Source organism: Grus americana, chromosome 2 (genome assembly GCF_028858705.1).
Source record: "Grus americana isolate bGruAme1 chromosome 2, bGruAme1.mat, whole genome shotgun sequence".
Classification (NCBI taxonomy): Eukaryota; Metazoa; Chordata; class Aves; order Gruiformes; family Gruidae; genus Grus; species Grus americana.
In genome coordinates this window covers 111,446,709-111,463,628 of record NC_072853.1, presented here as the reverse complement: position 1 = coordinate 111,463,628, position 16,920 = coordinate 111,446,709, and the positions used below count along the sequence as shown (strand labels likewise).

General features: G+C 42.0%; 1 protein-coding gene across 7 annotated transcripts in view; it reads left to right on the top strand.

The window, feature by feature from the left end:
• Positions 1-16,920, top strand: part of HECW1 (HECT, C2 and WW domain containing E3 ubiquitin protein ligase 1) — a 280,062-nt gene that overhangs the window by 186,846 nt on the left and 76,296 nt on the right. For 5 of the 7 annotated variants that reach the window (XR_008575979.1, XM_054817594.1, XM_054817595.1 and 2 more), the window contains 4 exons: positions 4,419-4,561; positions 6,561-6,661; positions 7,918-9,285; positions 12,677-12,778. Coding sequence is in view for 6 of the 7 variants with exons in the window: in XM_054817594.1 (XP_054673569.1) it covers positions 4,419-4,561; positions 6,561-6,661; positions 7,918-9,285; positions 12,677-12,778 (1,714 nt within the window). In the remaining variant the exon portion in view is untranslated. Of the gene's footprint in view, positions 1-3,780; positions 3,874-4,418; positions 4,562-6,560; positions 6,662-7,917; positions 9,286-12,676; positions 12,779-16,920 lie in introns of those variants that run through there. The other 2 variants (XM_054817598.1, XM_054817599.1) reach the window with 2 other exon arrangements.

The following is a 16,920-nucleotide window of genomic DNA, read 5'->3' as shown; positions in this document are numbered from 1 at the left end:
ATGGTTCTTAACAATTCAATGGGTCCACCTAGAGTAGTATTTTTGTTCCCTTCAAAGGGACACCACTTGGCAGTCTTAAAGTACATGAATTGAATTACTCTCAGCAGAAAGTAAGCCAAGAGATGTGCTTCAGGAGTGCACCTAATGCTTTTTAGACGATAATGGGAGTTCAGTCCGGGGTACCAGCCTGGAGTTACTTCATGGTAAAACCCTTGCAACATGTCTGGATGTGGTCATCAGGTGCACAGCAGCAGCTGCTTTGCTCCCCAGATCTGCTCCTATTATACCACACGCCTTCCAAATGCAGAGATGGCCGATGTATTGCAGGGGTCAGGAATCATCAGTCTCCACTAGACTTCCTTACCACTGCTCGTGACGTGCTATTTTTCCCCAGTATGCCAAGGATCTTCAATCATTCCTTGTGTTCAAACCTTCTGTACATAGCTTCCTTTTAGGTATATACCTGACAGATAAACATTTCTTGTGACAGTCCTAATACATTTCTAGAGGGGAAAAAAAAAAAGTTCTTCTCCCCCTCTGGAGCTTAGCACTCAGAGCTTCCCTGCTTTCTTTTCCAAAGCCCCTAACTCTGGGTGTTTTCCAGTCTGTGGTTCTTCCAGACCAGACACAGGTTGACCACCGCATCCTTCGAGTGGTGCTCCTCACTGTGGTGTCCATGATCTCCACTCTTCTACATCTAACCTATAAAAAGGAGCCCTCTCATCCCTAGCTGGTAAGGATCAGACAAGGGGACAGCTGATACACTACATGGACAAGATGGGGGTCTGAGACTGTTTCTAGGGCCAAGGCACCCTGTGAGAAACAGGTTGGTCCTAGTGGTAATTTCATGGCAGTTTTGTTGAGGCAATCTGCCATATCCTCTGTGGAGTGCGCTGTGTCATATATCGTCTCAAGTTTTAAGAGTCATTTTGTATGAAGCAATAGCTGATGTGATATGCAGGGTAATGCACTGTGACAATATTATAGGTAGTTACTGGTTTGGGCTAATTGGAGAATAGACATTTAACTTCTTGTTTGTTATCCATTCATCCACTGATTGCTGTAGATCAACTATAAATTTTGGATCTAGTGATACCTTATAGAGAAAATTAACTCTATCCCAGCCGAAACCAGGACATGATCACAGCATCACTGAGAGTGAATCCAAGGGTACTGCAGAATTTATAATCAATGTCTTTGTTGTTGTTGTTTTTTTCAACTTAGGTATGAAGCTTACACTGTCATCTTCACAAACTGGCCATTGCTTTATGACAATTAGCAAATATTCAGCAAGGAAAGGATAGTATTATACTACTGCTGTAATAAATGATAATGTGGTATGTTACTTACATTGGAGAAAAGCATGAAATGCAAGGTCATTTCTCTTGCAGATAGATAGGATAGTAAAGGCCAAGACTTGAACAGTGTAAATGCAGCCAATGTTTTGTGGCTAAGGTACAGGGGCTGGCACTTGTCAGAAAAGAAGGCAAAGGAAGAGAGAAATTAGGGTTTGATGGTGATTTGCTTTCACATCCAAAGGAGACAGTCTCATCTTTAAAAATTGCAAGAACTTGCATGTTTTCAAAAGTGATTGGTGACTTTTGAAAATGAGTTTATAAGTATTTGCATTCTCAAACCTAGGCGTTTTTCTGGAGTCCATTTTTCAAAGGGCCAGAGGCCAGTGCGTTCTGCAAACAAGGATTCCTTCGGGCTTTACAGTGTGAATGGCTTGAGCCTGAGGCACCTGCACTCAGAGATTTCCTTAGAAAAATCTTGTCCATAAGGATTAAACTAGATGAGAGTAACAGCAGGAGCAATTGCTTAGATAATGGAAAACTGAATTATGTAAAATTATCATTATTTTACAAGCTGTCTCCAAACCCATTTCACTGCGTTCACTTTTAATCTCACACTGCAGTTGTTTCCAAATGGCAAAACCTTTGAGCTCTGGCACAGGGCGCTTCTGGTCTTAAAGGCCAGGTGTTTCCAAGATGCTGCCATTTTTATGCATCAGAACATTCTCCTAGAAAGAAGCATTTGGGAACTGTGATCATGGACCAGGGGCTGGTCCCAGGGCAGTCTCATGTATCCCCAAATGCAACGCGGTTGGCAGGTGATGAAATCAGAACACAATTTGATTTTACAAATTTTATGGAGTATCCAGACATTTGTCTGTCTGAGAGGCACAGCTGGTCAAGGAAAAAAGGACATTTCTTTTGGTTGATTCCAACACAGCTTGCTCCATGCGGCCATACTCTCTGCTCAGGTGCTGATAATTACTCTGGAAACCATCAATGTGTTTCTTGTGCAAGAAAGGAACTGTGAGGCTTGGTTCCACCTGGTATTGTGGAAACAAATGTCCATGCAGATTCTGATTTGCTTCAGAGTTGTACCACAAGACAAAATAGTAATAACATAAGGTGTGGATCATGAACCTACGTTTTACTTTCCACTTATGAGCAGTTTAGTCTTTACCTGTGTGTGTGCATGCTCTACTCCACAGAGACTTTTTTACAATATAGGTGTCAACAGCATAATAATGGAGATTTCATTAAATGGCAAATTTCTGTACGTTACAGTAACCTCATTCAGTTAAAAGTTAATTCCCTTCTGCTTTCCTTGTAAGAATCATGAAGTAGCAGTTACCCAAGGCTTTTAGCAGGTGAAACAGTAATGGTAATACAACATATTTTTATAAGGCAACTTGCAATATACATAGGGAATTAATGTTCTCCCCTTTGTGAGGTTTATCTTTTTTGGTAACTTGTTGCAAAGATATATACAAAAATGAGAAGAAAATAACATTTTAGCTGTTATTTGAATTGTATTTCTCTGATTTTTTCCATATTTGCAGGGCCTGATTAACAAAATATCCCACTCACATTGGTTTCACTTGAAGCTGTTTGAACTAAGCATTTCTGAAAATTAGATCATAATTCAGTAGAGCAAGCAATTTAGGGCTAAACTCCAGGCCTCGATAACCCAGAGCATAATTCTGTTGTGAAGATTGTTTTTGGCAGCAGGAAAGCTAGAAAATCTTTTCATCCATCTCAATATTCACTTACTACAGAAGTTGTCTTCCAGTTCAATACTGACCTTTCAGTTAGGTGAACAGCAGTCTTACAGTTTTCCTAGTATTGCGCACCACAGCAGAGATGTGCTTTTTTCGATTGATGATATTCTAGTAGTATCAAATCTGTTTGAAAAAATGATTCGGTGACCTGTGTCACCAGCTACAAGTCTGTACTCAATTTAGCTAGTCAAGGAGCAAGCAAGGCCAAGTTATCTAATACCTCTGCTTTTCATTATTATTCTGTAGTTATCTAATACCTCTGCTTTTCATTATTATTCTGTAATAGAGCTTTGCTTTCCCTATGGGGAAATCCTGATGTTTCCAGGTGCCCTAATGCTCCCATGCTTGGAAACCATACACATTAATTTCATTGCTCCTGCAACCTAAAATATCACCCTTCTTGTTCCTACCGCAGGTTTGCATGCACACAGTCTCTAAAAGCTTATTGAAACATTACTTACAAATAAAAATAGAGGTTCTTAAAACCAGATCGGCTGTGGTGGCGGTCACATGTTTCAAAGCACTTGGTGACAACAACAATTTTAGATGGTGCCGTTCCTGTCTTCCCCAGTATCATTTGTTCCAGTAGCCTGTGCTGTGGCTTACCTTCTGGTTTAGCTCTCTGTAGGATCGTGCTGTGAAGCAGGTTAGGAAATTGATGCAAATAAACAGCCTATTCAGACTTTTTCCTTTTTAAGGTGGGGCAGGGATGAGCAAGAGGTGGAGAGATTTAAGATGTATCTGAAAACTCTGATCATGTATCCTTCACGTCACTAGATCCTCACTTCTCAACAGCTGAGGTTTGTCTCACAGCTGAAGTACCACAAATAGCCAGTCAAATGCAAAAAGGACTAATTTCACTTGGAGGGAAGTTCTGACTAAACATCTCTCTAGGCTGCCAGTTCAGTTGTACTTACATGCAGCTATTTAAAGTTTTTAGAACTTGGGGGGGTGGGTGGGGTGGGTGGTGGTGGAAATAAGCTATGCACTTACATTTAGATCAACAGTCATTACTAGGACATAGTTCATTAGATTTCTTCAGGTGTATTGTCCCTACCATCTGTGAGCCTTGTTTAGGGTGTTCGGATGCCACTATGACATGAATAAATGAAATTCCTGCATTGCTCAAGCCCGATTCTGCAGCATTACACGGTACCTGTAGGCTGCTTTCACCTGCCTGCTTTGAGGCCAGGCTCTTTTTATTTTGCAGGCCTGTGCATTAGAGTCCAAAGACTGTTTCTGTCCTGTGAAATAGAGACTTACAGAGGTCAATAAGCCGCTAGCAGCTGTGTGGTGTTGTGGCCTGGCCACCAGCTTCATTTTCTGTGCTCTTCATTTATTGCAGCTATTCAGCTTTGTCTCCCTGCCCACGGATGTCCTGGAGATAGAAGTTAAAGACAAATTTGCAAAGAGCCGACCGATCATCAAGCGTTTCCTGGGAAAACTCTCTATGCCGGTTCAACGTCTCTTGGAAAGACATGCCATAGGGTAAATTTGCTGCTTATGCTACATTCCATTGTTTCACAAGTGTGTTGCTGTTTTGAAGTCCCTGGTGATATATCATTATAATTGATATAATGATGTTGAGGTGGAGTTATTAAACTAACAGTTGTCTGATGAATGATGTTGGTCTTAATTAGAATTTATAGGACTATGGGCCCAACTAAGAATTCCATCTATAACCCTATCAATTACATTTTGAAAAGTGAGAGTTGTCATTTAAGAAAGAAAATTGTTTTGTGTATCATGGCTGCGAATCTGGAGAGTGCAATATTTTCAATTTGGATGTTTTCACGTTTCAGGGAATTACCTATGGGCTAAAATCATGCCAGATCTGTTCCTCCTCCCTTTAATTTCTGGACAGTGGAAATACTATAAAATAATACATGTGGCATGTTGTAATTAAATCTTTCTGACCCTGCCCTGCTGCCAAGGAATAACCAGTTCACTTGAGCTCACCTGCCCTGCCCTGCCCTGCCCTGCTTCCCCTTTGCATGAAAGTCCTGGGAAGGTGTATGCTGCCAAAGTAACACAAACCAATTTTAGAAAGATGGATAGTATGCAGACAAAGCCAAAAAGTTGGCTGTAAACTTTAAGGTTCAGACCTTGAGGAGCAGGGAGAGAAAGAGTCATCTACTGAGGAGAGCACAGGCAACGTGGTTCCCAAGAAGGCGTTCTTGAAAATTGGATCTCAATTCAGCAGAACAGCAGGAAGCTGAGCTTGTTGGAAGTGTTTTTGAACAGCTAGTTCAGAAACTGGCTGTGATATTGACAGCTGAATCTACCAGAAGAGACTAAACTACCTCCCTGTTTCTCAAGTAGGGAAGATAGAGTAGCTGTTTAGAAACCAGATGGAAAAGAACAGCTTGGGGAAGGTGGAGCCCTATAACTGGTACCACTGGCTTCCCTCTGTATGAGATTTCTCATCATCTTCTGATTACATCTTCCTATTTTACTTCCTTATTGTAAACACTGTCTATCTAAGGATATACTTTGCCAAGAGCAGTGCCTCTAACCTGCACCTAGATCTGGCTTAGTTTTAACACCATAGTGGCTTTTAAATCTCAGGCAAGCTCAATGAGAAGTATGCACACAAGTTCAGAAAGATCATACACAATTCTTGAGAACGTCTCATTTATACGAGTTTCTGATGCATGTGAAACTATCCTAGCAAATATATTGGGCCTAACTGGAAGTGAACTATGTTTCTTCAAAAGATGTATAAATATTACTATTTAGTGAACCCTTTACACTCAAAAATGCTTTGCAAACATTGATTCAGCCTCATTTTGGGCAGCTGGGAAGTTAATCTCTTCTATAGTTTCATTCTGTTCTGAGGGGTGGATGAAGTGTGGCAAAGGGAGGGACCTGCACAAGGACAGAATGGAGTCATTGATCAACCTTGTCAGGAAGGTGTTCTCCTGATATTTCAGCTTCATAGAGGTAAGAGGGGTGGAAATAGATGAAGAGCAGTCATTCAGCCAGTTGGAAAAGAGAAGGTGGTAAGCGGGGACTGGCCTGTACAGAATTTTGAAAGAAAGGACAGGAAAGCTCAATTTTATGCAGATGGTGAAGGAAAGGACGTACAGAAATGTGAGGTTCTACAGAAGGGTCAGATCAGCAGGGAAGTGAAGTCTTGTTACAATAGCTGAAGTGGGAGTTGTTTGCTTCCCATGTTAATATTTTCATACCCATACTGCAGAAGTTCCATTCCCACCGTTCTCTCTCTCTATATATATACATACGTGCTTGTGTATCCCAGAAGCCTGTCTTATTCACTGACTCAGCTGTTCCATTGTAATTGAAGACATTGTCCTCTCCTTCTCTGCCATTTGTTCTCTCGTATGCAAGTCAACATGCCCTCATGGCTGGGTTGAATAGCCTTTGAAAACCATTATGTATTTTTGTAGGACACAGCAGCTTTATCTACGCAGAGTAGACTTTGGGTAGGTTATAGTCTATTGTGACGATATTTGTTTTCTTTCAGGGACAGAGTTGTAAGCTACACTCTGGGTCGCAGGCTTCCTACAGATCATGTCAGTGGCCAGCTGCAGTTCCGATTTGAGATAACTTCTTCCATCCATCCAGGTAATTCTCAGTCTTAACCCATAATTCATCTAGATCTTGGGTTTTTTGCATTGCATTTCCTCCTCAGAAATTTTAATTCATTCCTGGCTGCTCTGGGACTTTAGGTACAGTCATGAGCAAAGGAAGGTGTATAAAGTCCCACTTCACAGGATGCATCGTGAGTCACAACAACTTCCCTGTTTCCCCTTAGCTTAGAGCCACTGGTGTCTCGTATCCCTCTGTTCTTGGCTGCTTCAAATACTCTGCCACGTCACTGGGAGAGAAGAGGGTGGAAAACTGAAGTCTCATCTGCTTCTCTGTCACCTGTCCTGGGGAAGCGCTAGATGGGCTGTTATTTGTAGAGTCATCTGTATTTGAGCACTTCATTAAGTAAAAATGGAGAATGTAATAGTAGAGATGATTAAAAACTTTCTCATTTTGATTATTTTTAATGGAAAAAGTAAAACCAAAAATAATTTGATGTTCCCCTCCTCCCCTCCCTTTTGATTTGGTTTTGGTTCACATTCTCTTGTAGTTATTAGGAAGTCACTGTCATGATGATATAAGTTTGAACCTTGGTTTTCATGTCAAACTCTCAATAGTGATGCTCAGGGATGTTTTGCCTCTCTATGGTAGTGCTCTCTCAGGTACACTTTGTCAAGCCAACAGCAGCTGCATTAGTGGTTGGAAATCGTGACCTGCCCCTTGCTGGAAAACCCTGACTTCTGTCTTTTGATTATTTGGATGGCGTGAAAGAGCCCAGGTTGTCTGGCATCCGGGAGGAGGTGGTACAGATGAGGATCACATCAAAGGATGTTTTGGGGAAAATTTTCACCTTTCAGGGGTGTGAAAAACATTTTTTTAAGTTCTCTGTTGTGGAGTCCTGTCAGCTTCAGCATGACAAGAAAAACGGCATTAAAATCTCAGGGAAGACTTCCTTGTCATTCCCATGATATTCCTCCAATGTCAGTTTGGCTCAAAGAGGAGTTTCAAGAAGGTGTTTCCTTCAGGTTATATTGCAAGGAGGACAGGGTGCTACATAACAGATTACCACCATGAGTAAGCCCCATAATTGTTAAATCCACTGTACAAAGACTGCCTAGCAAAAAAGCAGCATTTCTTGATAGTTGCTTCATTGCCCACTCATTTCACACTGTAATTTATGCTTTTAATTTTCTCAGATTGCTGGGGATGCCTGTGCCCCCACAGCCAAGCTTCTGGTTCAGTCAACACTTCTTGTTAAAGGAGTAAGTAATTTCTTTTCCTGTCTCATACAGATGATGAAGAGGTCTCCATTAGTGCTGATCCTGAGCCAGCTGACCTCCAGGAAAGCCCTGTGAACAACCCCACAGAGGAAAGCCTCGGTGAGCCTCCATGCATCAACACAGTGACCTCTGAAAGTACAGCTCCAGAACAGCTAAATGGATACAGTGTGAACAGTGTCGATAGCCCAGGGGCTGTCGAACCACCTGGGGAAGTCAACCAGAACAGCTTAAATGAAGAGCTAGCAGGAGATGGGGAGGTTGATGCGGTACCAGTTCCTGAGCCCTTGGAATCCATCCCAGGAGAAGTGCTGCCTTCTTTAATCGCTACGGACCTCACGGAGCAGCCGGCTCTGCTGGCTTGCATGTCTCCTCCCGAGACTGAAGTTAGGGAAAATAACAAAGTCAATTCTGGTACTGAGGGAGATGATGGAGTCTTGACCAGCATAGAAACGTTAGATATTGATGAGGTGAGTGCAGATATGCATGCTGGCAAGGACCTAGAGAAGAGTCAGGATGAAGAAGGGGCTTCAGCCCAGGAGGAGGAAGACAATAAGCTACAACTGAGGACCACAGCAAAGAGGAAAAACAGGCCATGCTCTCTGCCTGTGTCTGAACTTGAGACAGTCATAGCTTCAGCTTGCGGTGAGCCAGAGACCCCTCGCACGCACTACATACGGATCCACAACCTGCTCCACAGCCTGCCCTCGGCACAGATGAGCAGCGATGGGGAAGAAGAGCAAGATGGTGGCAACGGTGGGGAGAACGATGAGGAGTCTACAGTCAAGGAGGCGTTGGAGAAGGAGGTGGTCAGTGAGAGTGAGACAGTGGCGGCAGAGCCTCCTCTTGAAAATGAGGCTGAAGAGAACTTCAGCCAGAGCACAGTGCCTCCTGGAACCTTGGATGAGCAACTCACAGACTTAAATGATGGGCTTTTGGATGGGGAACACCCCAGGACAGGAAGTGAGAGCGAGTCGAGCTCCAGGCCCAACGGTGACAACGAATGTGAGGCCTGCGACACCTCTTGCTACAGCCCCTCTTGCTACAGCACCTCCTGCTACAGTACCTCCTGCTACAGCACTTCTTGCTACAGCACCTCCTGTTATGACAGTAACAATCGCTTCTCCAGCCATACCCGCTTCTCCTCTGTCGACAGTGCAAAGATTTCTGAGAGCACGGTCTTTTCCTCACAGGATGATGATGAGGAGGAGAACAGTGCTTTTGAGTCAGTGCCAGATTCAGTACAGAGCCCTGAGCTGGACAGGGAGCAAGTGGATGGCTCCTCCCAGTGGCCAGATGAACTAGTAGCTCATGGTGGGAATCCACAAAGAGCCACAGAAAGTCTAGACACCCCAATAGCAGGTCCAAGCAGCAGAAGAGAAGGTTAGATCCTGAGAATCGATGCACTGAGCAACCTTGATTATCTGGATGTCACAGAAGGCATCAGATAATCGAGGTTTCAGATAGCTTACGGTTTATTTCATACAAATTTGGCGGCTGTGAGCTGGGCCAGGTATATCAGGGAGGGTTGGATGATTGAGCCTGTCCTTAAAAATCCCAGCAAAACTAAATAAATCAGATGGGGATCTGTATATATGGATTTCTGTAGATATACATGCATAAAATCAGGATTAGCTACTGTAGTTATGTGGCAGATCAGCATTATCACATCCACCAACTCATTCCTTATTTCCTGGGATTGTTCCATTTCATGTATCAGATGTGCTGCCATGTCTCTGATAGTCAGTGAGAGGACCAGCTTGTGCTTGTCAAGGGGCAGATATGCTGATTTATGCCAGCTAAAGATCTGGGCCAGTGTCTGTATATGATTGGTAGCAATGCACAGTCATGAGCATGGAGAAATGCAAATATTTGTCTCTTATGAATGCAGTTTTCTAGCCCTCTTTGTTCCAGTTCCCCAAATATCAAACAAATCTACCTCAGATTTCACAGACCATAGGGCAACTCAACAGAGATTTTGGTTTTCATAGATGCTTTGAAAATGGAACTATATTGAAAAAATTCTAATCTTCTTAGCCTTCTCTAGACATAAAGCATACTTAAGAAAGTAATTTTTTGTCTTTCTAATTTAGATATGTTTTTTCCCCAATCCCTCTAAACCATTACATTGAATTCCTCCCTTTGGTAACTCATTTTATGTTGTATGGAGTTACAGAAGGGTGGGTTTGGTCACTCATCTTTTCTTCAGCTGGTGTATCATTTTTCTCCAGCTGAAGAAGTAAAGGCCTCAGTAGCAGCTAAGGAGTATGCAGCTAGGTCAAGAGGTAGTCTTTGCATTCTCAAATCCTGAACCATCTGTCTCCCACTATAAGTGACACCAAATTAAAATGGCACCAAAAGGATAACATATTTGGGGATCACAGTGAAACCTCAACCAAAGCATCCTTCTACCCTTTCCTTCTCCATTCCCAATTTATTTACTCCCACCTTCCCCTGCCCCAGCAGAAAGAAAGATGTAAGGGTGGCCTTACATGCTAGACTGTGTAAAGACTTTCTAGACAGCTGGGCCTAGGCGATGACTCACTCTGCAGAGCAGAATCTAGCCCAAAGAATTAAATTCACAGAAGTACACAGAGGTATAGAAACCCACAGTTTCCTTCCTTGCAGGCGAGGGTCTTTGTGCATGGACAGCATTTATATGCAAGTATACCTAAGGGGGCATGAGCGTGTGTGCGTGTGAGACTGTGCTTACAGATTTGATGGTTATTTTGGATTGTGTGTACTTTTGAGAGGCAATGTGCAGGGGAGAGAGTGTCTTTGCATACGGATTCAGTACAGCTCCAAGATTGTGCCTGTATAAAGGGCACTGCAGTATTTACGATGGCTTTGCTTTGATTAGCTGAAAGAGAGTATGTGCAAAGGGCAGCCTGGCTCTTAGCACTCTTTTGATATCATTGAGGGTGCTTTGGTAAATGTGCACATTGCTTCGTGACTTGGCAGCTGTTACAAATACAGTAGATGCGGTCACCTCCATGCACTCCAGGTGACTGATACTACCATGCTTCCACTGGCTTGGCGTAACTATCTTGACTAGGGGAGAGTCAATTATGGTAAGTAAAGATGGATGATCTGGTAGTTGGTGCTACAACAGCTGTAGTAACAGCACAGTTTTTAAGGCTGTGAGAGATGGACTTTTAGCACTGAGTAATAACTTACATAACTCTGCTGTCTGTTCAAAACATGCAGCAGATGCACTGTGAGATACGCCTATACACAAGTGGTTTAATGAAGACATTAAACAGGCCATACGGTATCATCAGAGCACCTAGAAGAGGGAGTATTTTTGTCTAAGCAATTTTTCTCACTTCTGAATGGTGTGAAATTTTTTGCAGTTTTATACAAAATTGGCTTCTGCCTTCTAGCTGTTGGTTGTTTAAAGAAAAAACATATTTTTTGATAATTTTTTTTTACATTTGATAGCCATATGTTTGAATTTTTTACAAAATTTTCATTCTTAGGCTATTAAGATTCTGACATTACAGACAGTTAAACCAGCCAGCACACAATCAGTTTGGCTTAGCTGAATGGTCTGGTTTTTAATTTTGAAGTATCTTTGGGTAATTTTCTGGTGATGTTAGAAATGCTAAATATATTTTTTCCCTAAGCCGCATCTTTCTGATGCATGTAAATGTTATATTTGTGCAACTTAGATTGTATCTGTATTAACAGCCCACCTGGAGCTGGAGGTTATAGTGAAAAATTGTTACCACACAGTATGAAAACGTGTCCATTAGTAGGATAAATAGTCCTGGTTTCTAAGTTTTAAGGACAGACCAAGAAGGGATCTGAATTCTGGAACCTGTGAACTATTAACGTGCAGGTTCCTTATTCTCACAGTTAAGTCTAAGATGAGGAATGCTTTTTTGTCCTTACTATAACTTCTTAGTTTCTTAAAGGATTCTGTAAACATTGACTGGATCTTAAGTTACTTGTTCCTTTCAACAGGACATGAGTTTGGACGTTTGCTTAGGTTTCATTTATGTCATATTTGGATATATAGACATATATACAATGTTAGTGTTTAAAAACTTCCTCTGCACTGTCTACTGTGTGTCTCTCTTCTTCTTCTTTCCCTCTTCTGTATCTCAGGTCTTCCTTCTTTATCTCGGATCCTGACTATGTCTCACTCTCTTTTGTCCTCTTCTACTACCTGTCTCCTACCTGTTTCTGGTCCTTCTCTCGTTCTCCCTCCTTCCACCCAAGATGGACTCTTTGAATTTTGAAAAATACCTATAGAAGGGGATGAATTTTTGCTTTGCAGGGACTGCAAAATCCTGCCATTCCAGTCCACTTATACAACCACTGATCTTTTGGAAAAGCAGAGAAAGATCCAAGGCAGCTTTTAGCTTTGTATTCCACCGAAGGGATGAATTAAAAGTTGGAACCAGGATTTTGCATGTTCCTTCCAATTTCTGCAGAAGCTTGAGTTTTGTTGTACATGCACAGTATTTCTCAGAGATCAAGCCTGATTCTTCTCTCGCTTACACTTGTGTGTCTATGAGTCCAGAATCTGGCCCATAATAGTTGAGCGTTGACTCAAACCTGAGATCAAAGCCTTGACTGCATTATTTTAATAATTCTTTGGCATATCAATTTTTATTAAAATAGTGCCTGGAAATAGGAATAACCAGAGCTGCTAGTACATGAGGCTAACCTATGTAAAAAATAACCACTTGTTTTACAGTAGCACATTTTTGAACCACATTGTGAAAGCAGTGAATGACTGTCAATGTCTTGAATATCTTGTCCGTAGGTGATTGTCCTTTACTCCATAATTCTCAGCCAGTCAGCCAGCTTCCTTCTCTGAGGCCTGACCATCATCACTACCCAACTATCGATGAGCCTCTTCCACCAAGTAAGCTTTAGTTTTTTAATTTATTGCATTTTTCAGCTTTTCCTGTTAACTCAAACAGTGTAGAGGTCAGTATGTCTTTCTAAGTAACTCCATCTGTTCTGTATATACATTCTCCAGAACCCAAGCAATATGCCCTTTTGTTTCCCTTATTTGATCATGACTTCAGGTGTTGTCATGTTATTTTGGACAAGCTCCATAACCTCCCTCTGCTTTGGTCTGTCTTCTTCCTTAGCTGCTATGAAATGAAAATAGTATTTCCCTGTTTCCAGTCAGTGTGTTTAGACTGGAATGAGGGGGTATCTGTCAGGTGTTCCGGAAGCCTCACTATAAAGCTTTTTGGGTGGTGTATCAGCAAAATACTCTTTTTTTTCTATAATGTTTGTCTCCAGGTTTTCCACAACCAACTTCAAAGATGGTTTGGGATGGCAGTCCCTGTGGTCTGTCAGCTCTGCTTGCAGGTCCAGCAGGAACCTTTTCACAGTCAGGATGCTTCTGGGACAGACAGTTTCCCAGCACAAGCTGGGAAAAGGCAGCTTGTGTTAGAGTGGTTGTCTTGTACTGTCTTTGGATTTGATAATCAGTGAGTTTTGTGTTCATTATGGACTGTAATGTTGTCTGCAGATGCATTGGATAAAAATGAGAGGGTCTTAGATAGTGTGATCGATTAGCAGGCTGATAATTTGGGATTCTTACCACAAATCAACTGCTGGAGATATTTTCGCTTGTCTCTGTAGCCTTTCCCTTGTGTATTCCTGGAGGATTACTCCGCTTTTTGCATTGGCGTTAAGTGCCCAGTAGAGCGCACTCTATGCCCTACAACGTGCTGCTGATCGCCCTTAAACTTCAGCACATGATTTAACAACCTAAAATGTGCAGTGCCTCAGAAAAAACAACCAGATGTATAAACAAAGCACTCCATTTTCTTCAGAGCCCAAGAAGGGAGCACACTTATTTGGCCTGTGGTGCCCTCGACAAATAATTCATCATTTACCAACGACGCTGTCAGTATTCCTTAGGCTGAAAATAGACCCGATGCTAGCGTCAGCTGCACAGTAGCATGAGTGATTCAAATGCCTTTAGCCCAATGAAGTCTTACTAGAGTCCCACTGTGGTTTGCCAGTGAATGATGAAATGGGAACGGTTACCTCTGTAACAGGCAAATATTTCTCTTCCTCCCACTCTTACCTCAACACTTTGCGAATAGGGCACATTCCCCATTAGATGACTTAATGATAGGACACTGACACCAGCTTAGGTAAACAAAACATACTGTGAATCTGTTCCATATTCTTCCATCGTCAATTTAATAAATTTTTCCTCTTTCTTTTAATTATCCTCACAAGGCAAGTATTTCTACTGTAGGTTTGCACAAGTTCTTTCACAACAGGGTTTAAGGACATGAAATGCAATGTGCAGTGATACAGTACAGAAGTGATATCCCTTTGTAGGGTTTTATTTTAGCATTTGCATATTACATCATTTTTACAATAAAGGCTGACACTGTGGGCTCAAATATATTGATCTTAATAGGAATAGACGGTACTAGGTTAATTTTGGGGGCAAAAAAGTTGAATTGGATAATATCACCTAGGAAGCCTGTTTCTAAAAACTTCCAATGAAATTTTAAGGTAATTTCAAAATAAAAACTATAGCCTTAATCTAGAAATGTTTCTTCTTCTAGCATTCAGTATCACTATCTCTGCCTTTAATGACTCTTAATCCTAAGATAAATAATTCTTAAATCATGTGAAAGGAGGAAACTTTATATTTTCAGCCTGAGTTAAATGATGAAACCTGGCTTATTTCTCACATGCAGCATTAACTTCTGTCCATAAGTAGAGCTGAAGATAATTTGCCAGTGCTGCAAGTTCAGTGTTGACTGGTTTTACTTTGGTCAAGGACAATCTTCTGGACAGTCATCTTTCTCTTTTGAATAGTTTTCTGAATAACTTTGTTTCATCATAACCCCACAACAGTTGGTCTCAAGGAGGAAATGTAATTTCAGACAGTTTTATTTAGGAAAGTAAAGTAGAACAGATTCATTATTTAGATAGGAATGTCATAATGACCAGTCTGAATATTAAGGCCTATACGAGATTGACAGAAGATTTGCAGAGTTTGTACAGCCTTATGATGGTGTTAATAGTCACCCCTTATAACACATGTGTTTGCTAGTACTGCTGGAAACCCTACAGAAATTAAGACAAGAAAAATACATATCCCCAGTTCAGAATTGCTCTTTACCAAAGGTGTGGCTGAGCTTAGAAAGGGAAGGACAGCGTATTTACTTTGCCCTGCCAGGATTATGGTCCTGCCAGAAAAAGTTGCATCTTCTGGTATAAACCAGAGCAGTTTCAGAGCCTGCTGTGAAATGTGACTTGGCTGATGGAGGGGGATCACTGGAGAACAGAACCAGTACTGTCCTGTCCCCAGCCTGTGCTCCAGCATGCTCTTACCGTGAAATTAGATGGAGGTTTGTCTCTGTTGTAGTCACAGTCTTATTTTGCCTGAAAAACTAACAAAAGACCCTGAGGAGACTTGGCTGCTTTCTAGATCACCTGTGCCCCTGAAGTAGCATGAAGGGACTTGAGCTCAGCTCAGAAGCAGAGTTCTGTCTGTCAGTTCGCCTGTCAGCCTGTTCATCTCTCTGTGCAGGTATCCATCCATCTGTCCACAAATCTGGTATCATATGCAGCTTCAGTGACTTGTGTCACTTACAGGTTGTCTCTTGGGAAGGCAGAACGTGCATCTGCCACCTATGTACAACAAAAGTATCAGCACCTGCCACCCTCTGACAGCCTTCCCAGGTCACCAAAAGAAGAGTTATTCAGCTGATTAGAAATGCTGTTGCAAGGAGCTCTACTGCTGCAGGTTTCTCAAAAGCCATGCGACACACAGTTCCTAATATTTTAGCATGCCAATACAAGTATCAGGCCATGGTTTCAGGTGTATATGCCCATAAAGCAATGACTAAAGCAGCACTCACAGATAGGTGTAGTTCGTGTCTGTACATACTGCTGCTGGATGTCTGATACATCCAATAGAAATAGCCTTTCTGAAGTTGTAATCCAGTCTGCATGATCCTGACCTGATATTTTCACTGTGACCTCCAAGCTCTGGACAGGCTTCGTTGCTCCTAGATTTCTAAGTATTATGCTTAGAAGCTTAGGAACTCCAAGTTCCATTTAATTAGAGAGACACTGCAACATAGCCTCTAGAGCCGGTAGTGCACAGGGCTGGATTATGAGAAGCCCTTCTTTGTGTAATTGGGTGGTATTATTCTTACTAAGTGTCCATCAGCAGGGTTCAGACCAACATGACCAGTTGGTGTCTTTTGTAGGCTGTCTAAAGTGTGGATCTACAGCATTGCCTACGAGCTTCTAATTATCCATCAACCTGTGTTATGCTCAACTTATTACATGTATACTACAACAGTGTGGGGTGAGGGCTAGCATTTGTCCTTTGCCAGACAACAATAAGGAAAATGAAGATCTTAGTGATGTTAAGATACATCATGTCACCTTTGATCTGGCGAAGATTATTTGCTTGAGGATATTGCAGATAATGCATAGCTCCAGAAGGACCGTTCCCCACCCATGGTGGTACACCTGCCACCAGTGACAGCACGCTCAGCAAGGCTCTGGCCTTTGGTCTGCTTTATGCGTCAGTCTGTTTTCCTTCAATGTGTATCTGTTGTACTTGATGTGCTGTTTTTCACTGCCTTATGTTTTAGACGTTGTTTTCACAAAGCTATGATCTTGTTCTTGAAACAGTTACAACATCCCTGGGAAGCTTTACCTGGTGGGAGGAAGAGAGAGTCCTCTCCATAAAATTATATAGTGATGTTCACAGTGAGAGACACTGTGTGTGTACCTGTGGTGTGACTATAGGTTTTGCATCTATGAGGACTGAGGTACTTATAGTCAGTTTTGAAAGAAATAATGCATGTACGTATGGCTCTTGTTGTTTTGGAGTCTTACAGAAAATTCCTCTGAGGACTCCTAGTGCCCATCTTTTAAGGTTTGTGGGATTAACATGTCGGGGCAGCCAGCCATAGACTAAGACAGCCTATACTTGTCTGGGACCAGCCCAGGTAAGGGAACTGAGTTTAGCCAGGGCTAGCATTCAGGGAATGGGAAATG